Source organism: Scardinius erythrophthalmus (genome assembly GCF_964197995.2).
Source record: "Scardinius erythrophthalmus genome assembly, chromosome: 4".
Classification (NCBI taxonomy): Eukaryota; Metazoa; Chordata; class Actinopteri; order Cypriniformes; family Leuciscidae; genus Scardinius; species Scardinius erythrophthalmus.
Window position 1 is genome coordinate 22004291 of NC_138224.1, and position 15656 is coordinate 22019946.

At 39.3% G+C, this 15656-nt stretch overlaps 1 protein-coding gene across 2 annotated transcripts; it reads left to right on the forward strand.

Annotated features, from left to right (window-relative positions):
- Positions 1-561: 561 nt before the first annotated feature.
- Positions 562-15608, forward strand: zbed4 (zinc finger, BED-type containing 4). Of its 2 annotated transcripts, XM_081364033.1 has the most exons (3): positions 562-755; positions 4237-4294; positions 10298-15608. In XM_081364033.1, the coding sequence occupies exon 3, from the start codon at positions 10493-10495 to the stop codon at positions 14255-14257; it is 3765 nt and encodes a 1254-aa protein (XP_081220159.1). In that variant the 5' UTR covers positions 562-755; positions 4237-4294; positions 10298-10492; the 3' UTR covers positions 14258-15608. The 2 variants fall into 2 exon arrangements, with proteins under 2 accessions (XP_081220159.1, XP_081220158.1); XM_081364032.1 differs by lacking the exon at positions 4237-4294 and having other exon boundaries at positions 582-728.
- The last annotated feature ends 48 nt before the right edge of the window (positions 15609-15656 follow it).

The following is a 15656-nucleotide window of genomic DNA, read 5'->3' on the forward strand; positions in this document are numbered from 1 at the left end:
TTATTTCTAATATAGCCATGGTTGTTGTTTGTAATTTTATGCATTTTTAATTGTTTCAACAACAACAAAATCCCCAAATCCCAACCTATTTATACATATTTATTTACATGTACATTTGTATCACTATCATAAACAGGAAATATACACGAATAGAAAGCTGGCTAAGGACAATATAGAGTTTATCTTAATCACCAAAAAAAAAAAACAGAAATTGTTTTAGTTTTTGTTTTTACCACTGCCCTTAACACATTTAAATATCAAAGGGTGTTTTGCCCCACCCCTTCTGGTGCCTGACTACCCCTGAGAGAGACCCTCGGGTCAAGAAACCCCGTATGTTTGCTTGAGTGAACAAGCTCTACTCTTGTCATTTTGTAGTTTTCATTGTCTGTGTTTTGATTGTCTAAGTCTATGCATGAGCATGCAAAACGGGGCATGCAAAAAGCGCTTCGTAATTGTATTAAAAAGATGATGACTTTTATTAGCCATGGAATAGATAGAATGACTGTAGTTTAATTTTATTTTGTAAACCCCACCCACCACATCGAAAGCCTCTATGACGCCAGAGATCCCCAGTTTCTTCCGTCTGACGCCGTGTGGCGCTACTACTGCGCACTGTTTACGGCACAGGAGACAAAGCAGCCAACTCAATTACAACACTGGATCAACCATACGCTTTACTTAACCATTTCACAGCCGAAACTCACTTAAGTAAACCTCAGGACACAAAGGTAAGCGATACGCATGTCATTAATCGAGTGTTTTATTTCGTCTTAGGCGCGTGCATGATTCTGGTTTAGATCCAGTGATCCGGGTAGTTCGACGAGCTTCTCTGTTTTGTGCGACCAGGATCCGGTTCTGCCTCATCAGGTTATGTCCTGTGTGGCCTAACGTAGCCACACCATTGAGTTGTCACTAAGTCAAATATCCTCATGCTAGGTCTTTAAATGGTTCAGTGTAGGCATTTTAAATCAACAAGCAGTCGTGTTTACTAAATAAATAAGAAGGAAATACAAGGAAATATATCGTGTCGGTTATATTGTTACGGCAGGAGAGAAGTGTTTTCCTGTTGTTTTGTCTGCGAGCTAATGCACTAACGTTAGCCGCTAGCATGTGTTGCTAGAGCTAGCGCATACATCTCGTCAGGTCGCGAGAGCGTGTGAGTAGCTCGAGCTTTCACTGCAACTTCCTCGATAGAAACGCCTCAGATTAACTGTACACGTTTTTTTTTATTAAATCTATATGTACATATAATTGCATTGTCATTATTATTACAGTATATGGTTGCCCAAGTGTAAAATTCTGGTTATTCGTTTATTTACACCCTTATGTATCGTGACAACTGACAGGAAGCGTAAACGTTATTTATTAGATCCTTTACATTCATTCGAATAGTAATAGTTTATTCAGAGTAAATATGGTTATTGGGTTCCTCTTAAAGTCCAGGATTACAAGCTCTTTAATAAAAAAACAAAGCAATTCAAGAAAGTAGGTATGTGTGAATATTACAGTAACTTATAGCTTCCTCCTCTGTGTAGTGCATAATTCATTACTGATGTTTAGGCACCCATAGCAAACCTTATGCAGGTTCATTTAGGGCTGCTGTGGTGAAGGAATTTACCTTGAGTATTCCCGCGATATTATCACCATTTTTTGTTATGATTTATACTTTTTACGATGTGGTCAGCAACCACGAAGGAGATTAAAAAATAAAACATTATTAGCTTATTAATAATCCAATAAATCTGAATGAACACGCAGGAGAATAGCGCAATCCACACAATGCATAAACGTGAAATGACCTGAAACACAGTGCTATAAACGGGTAAAACAAAGGAAAGTAAACTAGCCATGTGAAAGTAATATGTAACTATAGAAACAAACAGGACATAATCAGTATCCAATGAAACTGAAAATAAACAGAGTGGGGAAACAGGAACTAAAGGAAACAGAACAGAATGTCAAAATAAGGGTCCACATAACAACATAAACCAGATAATACGCTTGTTGGGTTAATGTTAGGCTATATGTATAACTGTTAGTTCCGATCCTCGAATCTGACTCGACGAGAGGCTTTCTAAGACTGCTGATATTTCTTAATAGTATCAAGCATCTGCACTCACTTTTGTCTTTTGGGAGAAATTTATGTAAAATCTGACATTCTCTGGTAGCGCATATAAGCCCTAAACTTGGCAATCAACTACGATCATTATAAACTAGTGTTGTCAAAAATATCAATATTTCGATATGTGTCGATACTGAAATATCTGAAACGATTCCAATTCTCCTTTCTGCAGTATCGATACACCGATACCAGCTGCGCTTTCTTGCTCTCCTCTTCGACAGGTCTGAATTTTGGCACGGGATTGTGCATAATTCTACTAATTTCAGCAGGTTTCGTGCGTGCACACACATACTAAAGCTGCCTCTGATATAAAAGAGCCAAAATTAGCTATTTTTTGTGGGTTATTAATGGTCAAATATAGCCTGGGAAAACCCAGACAACTTCCGGCAAATTTAGATTTGCTCTGCAAGTAGCCTAAGTCTGGCAAAGAGCTCATTCAAGTCCATTTCCCCATGCCGAGAAATCAAGGCACCAATCAGAAACGTTGAAGCGGGCTTTACACATGACGATCGCTCTGATTGGTTTTAGGTCTAGCCTATCCAGAGGCATTTGAGCGACGTCCACTCCGACGTCCGTTGGTGAAGCACACCAACTTTTAAATGCATTATTATATTCAAATTGCAAACACATGAGGACAGTCTCTATGAAAGACCCACTGGCAGATGAACGTGTTACTACATTTCTCTCCGAAACGGTAGGAAATTAAATTAGATTTAATAGAGGATTTTAACTGTGACAAGATGATTGACAGGGCAGTTTACATGACGGGATGCACGCGACAGATCCGTCCGATAAAGATGACGAAGTAGTATATCCCAAAGTTGCCTACTTTTTTGCTACACATTCAAAAGTAAATACATTTTCTTCACAAAAAGAGTACATATGGCGTAGTGTAACCAAAAAATATAGGCGAATTGGGACGCAGCATATGGCTTTACACATGACAATCTCTGATTGGTTTTAGGAGTTTTAGGTCTATCCAATTGTGCCCAGAGGCATTTGAGCGACGTCCGTTGGTGACGCCCCTTTGGAAATGAGTTATTAAAGGAGCTTTGCCAGACCATATCTCAGTTACTACTGAGAATGGTCTGGTTTTAACCAGGCTAGGTCAAATACACTCAAAATTGAACATTTTAAACAGCTCAAAATGCACTTTCAGACAGCAGCGAGTGTTTGAAATAACTTCCTTGCGATCCGATGGGGATTCTGATCACCGTATGAGGCAGAAATATAATTATATGCGATGCTAAAGGCTACTTATGTTAATCATTGCGATAACAACTACACATGTTAATGGAAAATACCTAAAGACTGCTTAAAGAACGTAGACAAATCAAATATGATTATAATTTTGTATTAATTTGGTTCCATGTTTTATCTGTCTCTTCCCTCCCTGTGCCTTGTTGATACTGGACTAATGCATCCACATATTGGCCTATGTCACACACTCCGGTTAACTCGTATAACGATGGGAGAGATCGCTCAAACCTCCTTACATCGCATAATTTCATGGAAAATGAATAGAAATGCTCAGAAATGGGATGTAAACATGATATTTTATCAATACTTTTCTAAATGTGTAAGGCTTTGGACTTAAAGGGATGGTTCGGAGTAATTTCAACCTACGGTCCTTTGCACCATGACCTTGAGCCAAACACCCCACCAGAAGCCTTTTTTCCCTTAGTCGAACATTATTAAAGTTAGAGCTTATTTAGAGATATCAGCCGTATGGCTTAGTGTAGGCGCTAATGGATCCAAGGTTGTATCTCGTAAATTACCCCACCAATAATGCCCGGAATGGTACCAAACTTCTACAGTAGTACAAATAGGTTCTGTACTCATAAAACGAGGCATTGGAAAGTTTGTAAGTACATCAGGAGTTTATGTAAATAACACTTGCCTGATGGCTTATGCTACAGCTAACCCGTACGTCAAGGTTTTAGTTTAGTTTAGTTTATTTTTTTATATAGCACATTTCTACTGCCTCAAGTGCAGCCCAAAGTGCTGTACAATTCCATCAATAAAACCAAACAAAGAGAATACAAAACATAACAACATAAAATTAATATATTTAGGTCTCTCCTGGGTCGGAATTAAATGCCAAACTATAAAAGTGCTTCTTTAAAGCCGTTTTAAAAGAATGCAACGTGGGGATGGAGCGGATGGCAAGAGGTAAGGAATTCCATAACCTAGGACTGGCTATCGAAAAGGCTCGATCACCTTTTCGCTTGAGTCGGGACCGCGGTACCCGGAGCAATAATTTATCTGCCGATCTCAGATTCTTTACTGGCTGGTGCAAAATAATAAGATCAGATAGATAGGAGGGTGCGAGATCATTTAAAATTTTAAAAATGAATATTAAAGTCTTGAAATCGATCCGAAATCTGATAGGTAGCCATTGAAGGGATGTTAGAATTGGGGTGATTCTATCGCTCTTTCTCGTATTGGTCAATAGTCTGGCAGCGGCATTTTGAACCAGCTGCAATCGGTTCAGCAATGACTGAGAGAGTCCCAAATATATCACGTTACAATAGTCCAATCTAGATAGTATAAAAGCATGGATGAGTGTCTCCAAATCCCTCGATGAGAGCATAGGTTTCATTTTCGCTATCAGTCTTAAGTAGTAGAAACTGCTTTTAACCACAGCACTCACTTCTTTTGTAAAATTTAATTCAGAGTCGAAAAATACACCCAGATTTTTTGCACATGGGTGAACATTTCTAGATAGTGGCCCCAAATAAGTAGAGATCAGTGGTGAAAAGCCAAAAGGGCCAAAAACAACAACATCAGTTTTGCTCTCATTTAAGTGGAGAAAATTCTTTTCAGAATTTCAGAGGTCACACCCACTGATTTGGGAAAAGCCTGTAAAATTCCTGGCAGAAAGCGATGCATAAGGATGTAGTGTTACAACACCCAGTTCCAGGAATGCACTAATAATTTTGCTCGAGGTCATGGTGTAAAGGACTCTAGGTTGAAATTACTCCGAACCATCCCTTTAAAACCCTTAATGGATTTGTTTTGTGCATTCCTGTGATTGCAAATAAATGGAATCAGGTGTAACTGAATAGGTATGTGTCCTCTTTTTATGTTAAATGGTAAATACAAATTTGATTCAGCATGAGTGATGTGCACTCCTGACACATCGATAAATTACTGTTACTGTAAAAAAAATGGAATCTTAAGTCTTTAAAGCTACAATATGTAATTTTTTCGCTGCCAGAGGTCGCATTTTCAAAACAATAACAAAGATGAAGCTTGATGACGGTATGAAGGAGAGTTGGAACTATGGGAGATGTCGTTTTCACCATCCAGAGATGTATAGAATTCACAAATCCTATAAATTATATATCAGCTAATAAATTAGTTTTTATTACCTGTATGTTTGATCACACTATGTTATCATCGTAATGAATTAGCTGCCAGGAACGTGAAATGTAATGCTATATTAGCCTGTTACTAATATGTGACTATTTTGTCAAATGATTTGGTGGGTGAATGCTGCGCAGTTTTACATGTTTAAAACAATCGTACTAAAAGTACATTTGAACAAACCCACAGTATTTGCAAGTAATGGCTAAATATTTTTGTGCAGCACATACTTAATTTCACTGCCATAGACTTGGTCACCAGACTTGATAAAAAGCGTTACTGAAGTACAAACAAAGCGCAATATAACTGTGGTGTACAATAAATAATATATATTTGCTTGCCTATCTATTAACACATGCGAGAGCGAAGTTTCTGTCGACAGATTAATCCAAGTTTGTCACGAGGCTCTCCCCATCCTGAAAACGCCACGCTGATATGGATCCTTGTTTTATTTCTCCTTTTTTCCCAAAGCCTGCTTGCCTAAGTTGATCTATGTTTACGTTTTTTTTTTTTTCTCGATTTTCTTTACTGTAATCGTGAACCATGATGACTGAACGACACAACAGCGGTGTGCGAGATGTTGTATCATAGATATGCTTACGGAATGAGGAACCAATGTATTGTATCTATGGTTTCTACAAGCAGAAACCGATAGAGCTTAGATCGGGCCCAACAAATCAAGCCCGACCCTACCCGAGCCCGAGCCAGTTGTGTCCGAGCCCGGCCCGGCACGTTCACTGTAATTATGAGCCCGAGCCCGATTTAAACCCGATCATTTTTAATATGTGGGCCGTTATAACCAGGGGCTGCGCCAGAATTGTTTTTAACGCAGGTGCTGCTAATTTAGGCTACAGGGGGGAGCTGCGCAGTTATAGCCTATATATTATATAAATACTATTAATAAATGAGCAAAAATTGGCCACTCAATATTAAATATTAAATTATTTTAATTATCACAATTATTTAAATTTTAATAAATTGAACAAGCACAACATTCAGCATTCAATCAAATATTCTTAAAGATTAATTTTTATTAATAATGTTACTTCAACATATTGTTCTTTCAACATAATATGTGTGTGAGCAACAAGCAAGATGTGCATTGTTAAATTCGGTGACAGTGCGAGTTTCTAATGGTGTAACTGTGCATTCACACCGGACGCGAACAGCGCGTCAAATTCGCGCTTGCCGCGTCTAGTTATACGCTTGACCACTTTGTGTGCATTCGCGTGTCAAGAGCGAAATTGACGCGCGTAAAATCAAAAGTTTGAATCGAAATTTACGCGCGTAAAATCAAGTTTGAATCGAAATTTACGCGCGTCAGAGGCGAAAGTTTCGAAACCTGTTGGCGGCCATCTTTATTTAGATGTTTATCGAGCATTAGCATTAGCATTAGCATTAATCGAGAGAGTCACCGCTCGTATATGCTCTGGAGAGCAGAAACAGCAGCGTAGTGGACATCGTCGCTGTTCTCGGGTCCACCAAACCCTCCGGAGGGTTTCAGGGGTTTCACAATTTGCTCCAGGAGGTAGGTTTGGTGTAGCCTGGTTCTACCAGACTCTCGTACATTTCATTTGTACAGAGAGTCTGGCCTCGCTCCATTGAGAAACGTTTACTTCCTTGAAGGCGGGTTCTCTGTTAAAGTTCAAAACTATTGGATCTGCCCAGAGTCACTCAGGATCTGCCATAGCCAATCGCTAACGTGTGGTCGTCCGAATGATCAGAGGATTATGTTTAGAATAAGATGTCTGTCTTTTATAAAGTTTATAAAGCGACGAGAATACTTTTTGTGCGCAAAAACAAACAAAAAAAAACGACTTTATTCCACTATTCATTTCCTTCTCTCTGGGCCTCGAGTCTTGATAAAGCAGCGCGTCTGTGTGTTGTACGTCACACGTAGGCTCACTATTGGCCGACGCTAGTCGTGTGTGATCACATCAACGTCGTCGTTCTCAGCCACTCCCTCTATTCGCTGATTGGTCCTACAAAAAATGTGTTTCTGGAAACCTAAGAATATACAGCAGTCCCAGACGTAGTACTGAAGGAAAATGAAATTGAGCGGAAGTACGTAGGAGGGCGGAGCCAGGCTAGGTTTGGTGGACCTAACGGTGAGGACGCTGACGAGGAAAGCGTAGGCCGTATAAGCCTCGGCCTCGAGTGGTGGTCGCTGCCTGACGAGCCCGCGCTGTACAGCCCGGCGCGAGGTTCACCCTCGCCCGCACCTAATCTGTGATTTATTTTTGTTTTGATAATAAATGGAGCTGCAGCCTTCAAAAATGAAACCTGTCCTGTGATTTTTTTTTTTTTACACACTGACTAAATTGTGTTTGTTGTCTTTACATTAGATTAATAATGTTTCATATAATCTAGAATAGATATGGAATAAATAGCATTCAATACAAAATGAGTATCTCTCATATATTGAAATCGAGTTTTATGTTTTTATTTGCTTTATTGTGCATTTTAGTCATATTACAAAATAATTTATTGAGGCCAAACATAAAATAACATTATAAACTGTCACTTCACCACGTGACAGCAGCATGCAAGCAGGCTCCTGATTGGTTAACGCGGCGCGAATTGACGCAGAAGTTCAGATTTTTCAACTCGGGCGGCAGACGCGAATTCGCGTCAAACGCGTGAATGCACAAATAGCACTAATAAAATCATTCGCGCTTAACGCGCCAGACGCTCAATTCGCGTCATTCGCGCGAACTTGACGCAGGAATTTTTTACGCGCGTAACGCATCTTTGCATTGACTTAACATTGAAATGACTCGCGCCTGACGCGTTAAACGCGTCCGGTGTGAACGCACCATAAGTGACCGCGACGCGCCGGCGACTCCATGTCATGATTATATTTGTCTGCTAAATTGTTTTTATGTATTAAATCTATGCAATTGGTTGATGAAAAATTTATTAAAATTAAAATACAATTTATACTAAACGAAATTCACTTTAAAGAAAAGCTTTCTTCGAAACAAAACTTAAACTTGAAACTAAATGTGCTTTAATTCAATGGCTAAAACACGTAGACTCTCTTTTTGTACAAATTGCAGCTCATTCATTTAATTCTGAATTTTGCACATGTAATTTGAAAGGCATTTGTTTGTGCATAGTAAAACATATCTGTAACATTTATCACGTTCATAATTGTGCGTGCATTTATTAATTATTATCTTAATGAATAATGCTACAAGGAAGAAGCATGTAAACTGCGTTTGTTTTTTCAGAAATAATTGAATGGATCGGAAAAGTAACAAAAGAGGACATCGAGGGCTGAGGCTGACTACTATAATAATTTCTGTCATGGCAAGACTGCTTCATGTGTCTTTCAGTCCCCGTTTTTTTTTTTTTTTTTGCTGTCAAGGCGAGCAGCGAGCCGCATTTAATGCACCAGACAAAGCCAACACGTGCGGTCACTCCCCACGACTAGTTTAAAATGTTTCCATACCTCCAATTTTCCTCCAAACTTGTTCAAAGTTAATTCGCCTGTTTTTTTTTGTTTTTTTTTCTTTGCTTCTTCAAGCACTTAAGCTACAGAATAGTACAGCACGCACAGCAGGTGTGATGCGTCACGCGTGCGAGACTGCGAGTGCGAGTGGACGAGACGCTGCGCATAACACGTGACGTGCTTTATCAAGGGCCCGACCCGACCCGGCCCGAGGACAGTGGTGTTAAATATCGGCCCGGCCCGCGGGTCGGGTCGGGTCGAGTCCGGGCTCGGGCTCGGGTAGAGAATCTAAGCTCTAGAAACCGAGGAAAGCGTGGATATTACGTCATTGATAGGCGACAATGACCAGGGATTAGCCATTGTTAAAAACTGGAATTTCTCTGGATTTACAAATCTTTTTGGGATAATGTAAGTACACTGTGAAAGTGGTTTTTGAATATTTTATTACAAAAATCGTACATATTGTACCTTTAAGTAAAGACCAAACGTTCTCTTTTGTCATGCTCATTTTGCGATCTAGCTAGTTTTCAGTCAGTCAGTGGAATGGTGGGGTTGTGTGCCCTGTTGTTAGCCCTGGCTCGCACTGGCATGCAGCTGATCATGCCAATGAAGCTTTGACTCTATGGCTATTCTGTAAACCTGTCAGTGGGTGGCGATAAATGAGTAGGCTATCTGTTGTACATCTTATTAGCAAGTCATTGACTCAACTGGTTTGTTAAAAACACAGAATCATTTACAATGAAACCGTGGATAGAGTCATGAAGATGAAGCTTAACTGGCATGATTATCAGGCATTTACAAAACATATATGGTACTTTAAATATGAAAATAGATAATACACATGAAATGATGGTGGAAATAAAATGTATAAATTAATATAAATTTACTTAAGTAATTAATACTGAGACACTTATTTAGGCAAAGAGCAGTAATGAATTGTTTAAGATTTGAAGCTAAAATTTGAGGACTTGCAACTTGACTTGGACGTGCCTGTCTTGACTCGTGACTTGAATGCAAAGACTCAAGACTTACTAGTGACCTGCAAAACATTGACTTGTTCCGCCTCTATTCATTTCAATGTTGGGCAGGTCATTCATGTATTATACCTTAATACATAACGCTGGGATACAAGCGTATCCCATTGATGTGCAAAGCAATATGATCATTGTGACTGATCCTAAATATTTATGCACCAGTAGTGCTGGCCATGAATAGTTATTTTTGAACTATTCATAAAAACTTCTGTTTTTGTCAATGTGTTATATCATGCATTTATCACACAGTACTTTATACTCTTAATTGTATTTTTAATACAATCTTAATGTTTTTCTATCTCTTATCTAATTTTGCAGATTCTACAAATGAAAACAAGTGATTTACACTATCCTAAATGGAGGTCAATATGTCTGTTGCATCTGGGCTCAGATATAACATGTTAAAGTAAACATCTGGATGGAAGGAAGAGCCACACCCATGACACTTGAACAGTTAAAAAGCTACTTTGAATAGAGAGGTTTTTTGTCACTGCAGAAATTCTTTCTGCAATAATGGACGGAGAGGACAGCCTCTCACAGAAGACTGAGGATGCAAGCCACGAGCATAATGGCTCCAAAGATAACAAGAGAATAGAGGCCAAAGGTACCTGTTTAAAAATCGCAGGGAAAGATGGTTATGTGTTCAAATCATACAGAATTACTCCTCAAGAGACATTGGAAGCAAAACCCCATACCTGTCCCTCTGAGACACTGGTAAAAGACTCTTCTTTGGTGTCTTTGTCATTTGAGGGCGCAGAGGAAGATGGATCTTCTGAGGTCGATGGGCTTTCAACAGAGGATTCACCAGCAGAAATTTGTGAAAAGCACGACTCTCAAACGTATCCAGCTATTTCAAATAAGAGCCAGAACATTGAAATAAATAATTCAGAAATTGAAACAAGTGTATGTATCAAAGCTGAACCAAATGAAACAGGTGAAATCTCTCAGGATGATGAAAAGTTATCATTTGATGGAGCCTTTGGCCCCTTTGCCACTAGAAGTTATGACGACGATTATGGTAACTTGTTCAGTGGGTACTCAAGTACTCTTTATGACGTCGCAATGGATGCTGTCACACAAAGCCTTCTATCATCCATAAGAAGTCCCCTTAACCCTAGAAAAAAATCTCCTGCTTGGAACCATTTTTTCATATCACCACGTGATAGTACCAAAGCAATCTGTATGTACTGTATGAAAGAGTTCAGCAGGGGTAAAAATGAAAAAGACCTCAGTACTAGTTGTTTAATGAGGCATGTCCGAAGGGCTCATCCCACTGTTCTTCTGCAAGATGGTGATTCATTAAATAATTTGTCCAATTCCTCATCTTTAATACCTCCCAATATATCACCAAACAATGAAGACCTGTCTGTAAGCATCAAGCAACCTACAGACAACCATAGTCCACTGTCCTCCAGTCTAGCTGAGGCCACAGACGTGGTGTCCAAAGACTCTTTACAAAAGGTCAAACCAAAAGCAGAAAAGAGTGTCAAGAGTGATTCTAGTGCAGTTCCTTCCCCACATTCCTTTAACAACCATAATGACGATGCCACAGATTTGTTGACTGAATGCCCTGGATCAGCCCCTAAGAGCTCAAGTTCTCGGCGGCGCTCAGCAGTTTGGAAACACTTTTATTTATCACCTGCTGACAGCTCAAAAGCAGTGTGTATTCACTGCATGAATGAGTTCAGTCGTGGCAAAAATGGGAAAGACTTGGGGACGAGCTGCCTTATTCGCCACATGTGGCGGGCCCATCGAGACATAGTCATTGAAGAAAACGGACAGGGCTCAAGCATTCCTCCGCCTTACACCACTCCGCCAACATTGCTGTCTCGCACACAGGACTCCACAGAGGTTAAAAAGGAATTCCTCTGTATCTCACATCGCCCTGATACCATATCAGATGAAGTGCCCAATGATGACAGTGAGCACATGACTCTTGAAGATGAGGCAAATGATTCTACATATCAATCTGGACTAGAGTCCTCACTTGATGCATCTTTTAGACTGAAAGGGGAAAATATACCCATGTCATCTTCTCCAGAGGAACACACTGAGGGGCACAACGTATCCCAAGATCAGAGCTCAGTTTTTCAACAAAACAAGAAAATAATGAAACGGGTGAAATCAGAAGTATGGCATCATTTCATTGTCTCTCCTGTTGACCAACTCAAAGCTTTGTGTCGATATTGTCCCTGTGTGATAAGCCGTGGTAAACGAGGGGACTTTGGGACAAGCTGTTTAATGAGACATTTGATGCGACGGCATCCTGATGTTCTCAAAACCCAAAAAAGCACAAGTGACAAAGTTTCCTCGCCTCGGTCACCTCATTCAGCTCCTGCTGCAGAGGATGACATGACGACAAATGCAACGGACAGCCCTGTTGTTGAGAACAAACCACACACCCTGCCTGTTTTCAGTAAAAAGACTTCAAAGCTATGGAATCACTTTTCTATTTCCACTGCGGACCCAACAAAGGTGGTCTGTTTGCACTGTAGCCGCACAATTAGCAGGGGCAAAAAGACAACCAATTTAGGCACTAGTTGCTTATTTAGGCACATGCAGAGATTTCATGGGCATGTGCTTGAAAATAATAGTAATATCTCAGGTGATGTGTCATCTGCTGAAATTCAAGTTAAGCAGGAGCTCATGGACATTTCTACTTATGGGGAGAATGCAGAAAAGTTCAGTGAATGCCACCCAGCTGCCAAAAAAATTACCAAACTCATTGCAGAAATGCTTGCACTGGATCTTCAGCCATCAACTGTAGTGGAAAATCTTGGCCTGAACCGGTTACTGGAATACCTCCAACCACAGTATTCTTTACCTTCCTCATCCTACTTCACCAGCACTGCAATCCCAGAAATGTATGAAAGCGTGAAAGAAGTAGTTCTGACCCACCTAAAGGAGGCCGAAGGTGGAATCATCCATTTCACAACAAGTGTTTGGGTGAGCAGCCAAACTCAAGAGTACTTAATTCTTACAGCCCACTGGGTAACATTTGAGTCTCAAGTTCTGCCTCAGGGTCAAGATTTCCACTGCTCGGCCCTCCTTGGTGTTTCCTCAATTGACTGTGACTACAATGTGCTGAATATACAGAAGCAGCTTGAATACCTTTGGGACACCTGGATTGGTTCCTCAGGCCTTAAAATTGGGTTTACTGTAACAGATAATCAAACTATTGGAAGCATACTAGAGAGCAGTGACCACACCACCATGCAGTGTTTTGGTCATAACATAGACCTCATTGTTAACGAAGCCATAAAAAGTCAGAGGATGGTTCAGAACTTGCTCAGTATTGCCCGAAAAATCTGTGAAAGAGTGCATCGTTCTGCTAAAGCAAAGGAGAAGTTGGCAGAGCTGCAAAAAGCTTATCATTTACCTGAAAACCAGCTGGCTCAGGATGTTCCCTCTAAGTGGAAAACATCATACTTCATGCTTGAGCGATTAGTAGAGCAAAAGAAAGCCATTGATGAGATGTCAATAGAGTGCAATTTCAGGGAACTGATAAGCTGTGACCAGTGGGAAGTCATGCAATCGGTCTGCAATGCTCTTAAGCCTTTTGAGGTAGCCTGCAGGGAGATGAGCAATCGCACTGCAACACTAGGTCAGGTCATTCCACTCATTCACATACTCAACCGAAAGATAGATATGCTTTTTGATGAGACAATGGGTATTGATAATATGCTGAAGTCTTTAAAGGAGGCAATGGTGACTAGAATGTCCCCTACACTTCATGACCCCAGGTACATATGGGCAACCATGTTGGACCCGAGGTATAAGACCTCCCTCTTTACTGAGGAAGAAGCAGAGCAGTGTAAGCATGACCTCATACAAGAGCTTGAGGTGTCTGCATCTAATTCTGTGGAGACTAAGCCACCACTGTCAAATGGATGTAGTGAAATACCAGCTTCATCAAACAGCTTGGCCTCAAACAAAGAGAACCTCTGGGCTCTTATGGATGACATTAGACAAAAAATCAAGCAAGAGGAGAGACCAAAATCATTGGAGCTTGCTGTCCTGGAGTATTTGGAGGAAGACATTCTTGACCAGAGTTGTGATCCTCTGGATTATTGGAATCTGAAGAAGTTACTGTGGCCTGACCTTGCCAAAGTAGCTGTACGCTATGTGGGTTGTCCACCCAGCATTGTACCAGCAGACACACTTTTTAGCACATCAAGCGTCAACTGTGCTCTGAATCAGTCCAGACCATTGCTAGAAAATCTTGAAGGACTTCTATTTTTAAAGGTCAACCTTCCTTTGATATATTTTCAGTACTGATGATCATGTATTTATATTTGCAAGGATGTTTCTTAGACTCTGATGAACTCTGATGACCACTCGAGTAACTTTTCTGAGAAGGCCTAATTAACCACAATTCATTTTACTGCGGTTCATATTCAATACACAAGAGCATCTGAATATTTAACTGAATAAAAGACTGCTTTGAGTACTACTGTTGAGTACACTTGATAACTGGAGTCTTATTCCTGGTGAAAAGTGTTTTCAGGGAGGGAGGGTTATTTAGTTATAGGGGTAGTTATTATTGTTTGTTGCTGTACTGATTCTTTTTATTTTATAAAATGTATCTTTGTCTTCTCTCTCCTTGTGCCTTATACAAACTACTTCAGGTCAACATGCTGTAAATATTAATTGATGTGCAAAAGCAAGTCGTAGTCTTCTGATTTTAATGATTTTATAAAATTGAAACTACATGCTGAATACTGTTTTTATATAAATACATGACCCAAAATAAATGCTGTGACAGAGATGTTTTAAATGTATTTTATTTAATTCTTTTATTGTGATTTTTGTGGCTCATGGTACTGTTATAATTAGTTTTTTTTTTTTTTTTTTGCAGATGATTTTGTTTGTATTTGTTAAAAAATGTACATAATGCTGTACTTTCAGGTTGAAATCTATTTGAAAATTTGTCTCAAGCACAAATCTTTTTTTTATATAAATCTAAAGGGTTAAATTATGGGACATCAAGGAAGTGTACTGTACATTTTTTATAAATAATTTCTAAAATATAATTTGATAGAGGAAAAATTCAAACTGGAATAATTTAGGTTTTTTTTTTTTTGTGGTAATTTGTAAATAAAACTTTACACTTTGAAATCATGTTGCTTTTAAATTTGTTATTGTTTCAGGTTATTTTTCTTCTTCTTGTATAGTTTATTTATCACCGGATGCAGATATTTTCCAAATTTGGACGATCTTGCTAAATCTATTCTACATCTATTCTAATTCTAATCCAAACTGGGAAAAAAAATGTGGCGGTGTAATAGGGGAGGAAAAGGGGTATATTTTTTTGCCCTTTGTTGAGGAGGACAGTCTGACTGAAAAATCTGTATGACTTTCATTCTTCTGTGAAACATTAAAAATATATTTTTTTTGTCCATTCAGTGAATGGTCTCCAAAATGGTTTTGTGACTAACATTCTTAAAAATATCTTTTGTGTTCTGCAGAAGAAATTAACGCATGTTTGGAATGACACAAGGGCGAGTATATGGAAAAAGAAAATGTAAATGGGGAACTATCCCAATAAATGTATTTATAAATCCAGATTTACATTATTATTCATGCAAAAGATACAGTTGAGACAAACCACTGGGAGGCATAGTAATTGCATGTTAAAAAAAAAAAAAAACATTTTGAACAGATAACTGCCATTGCA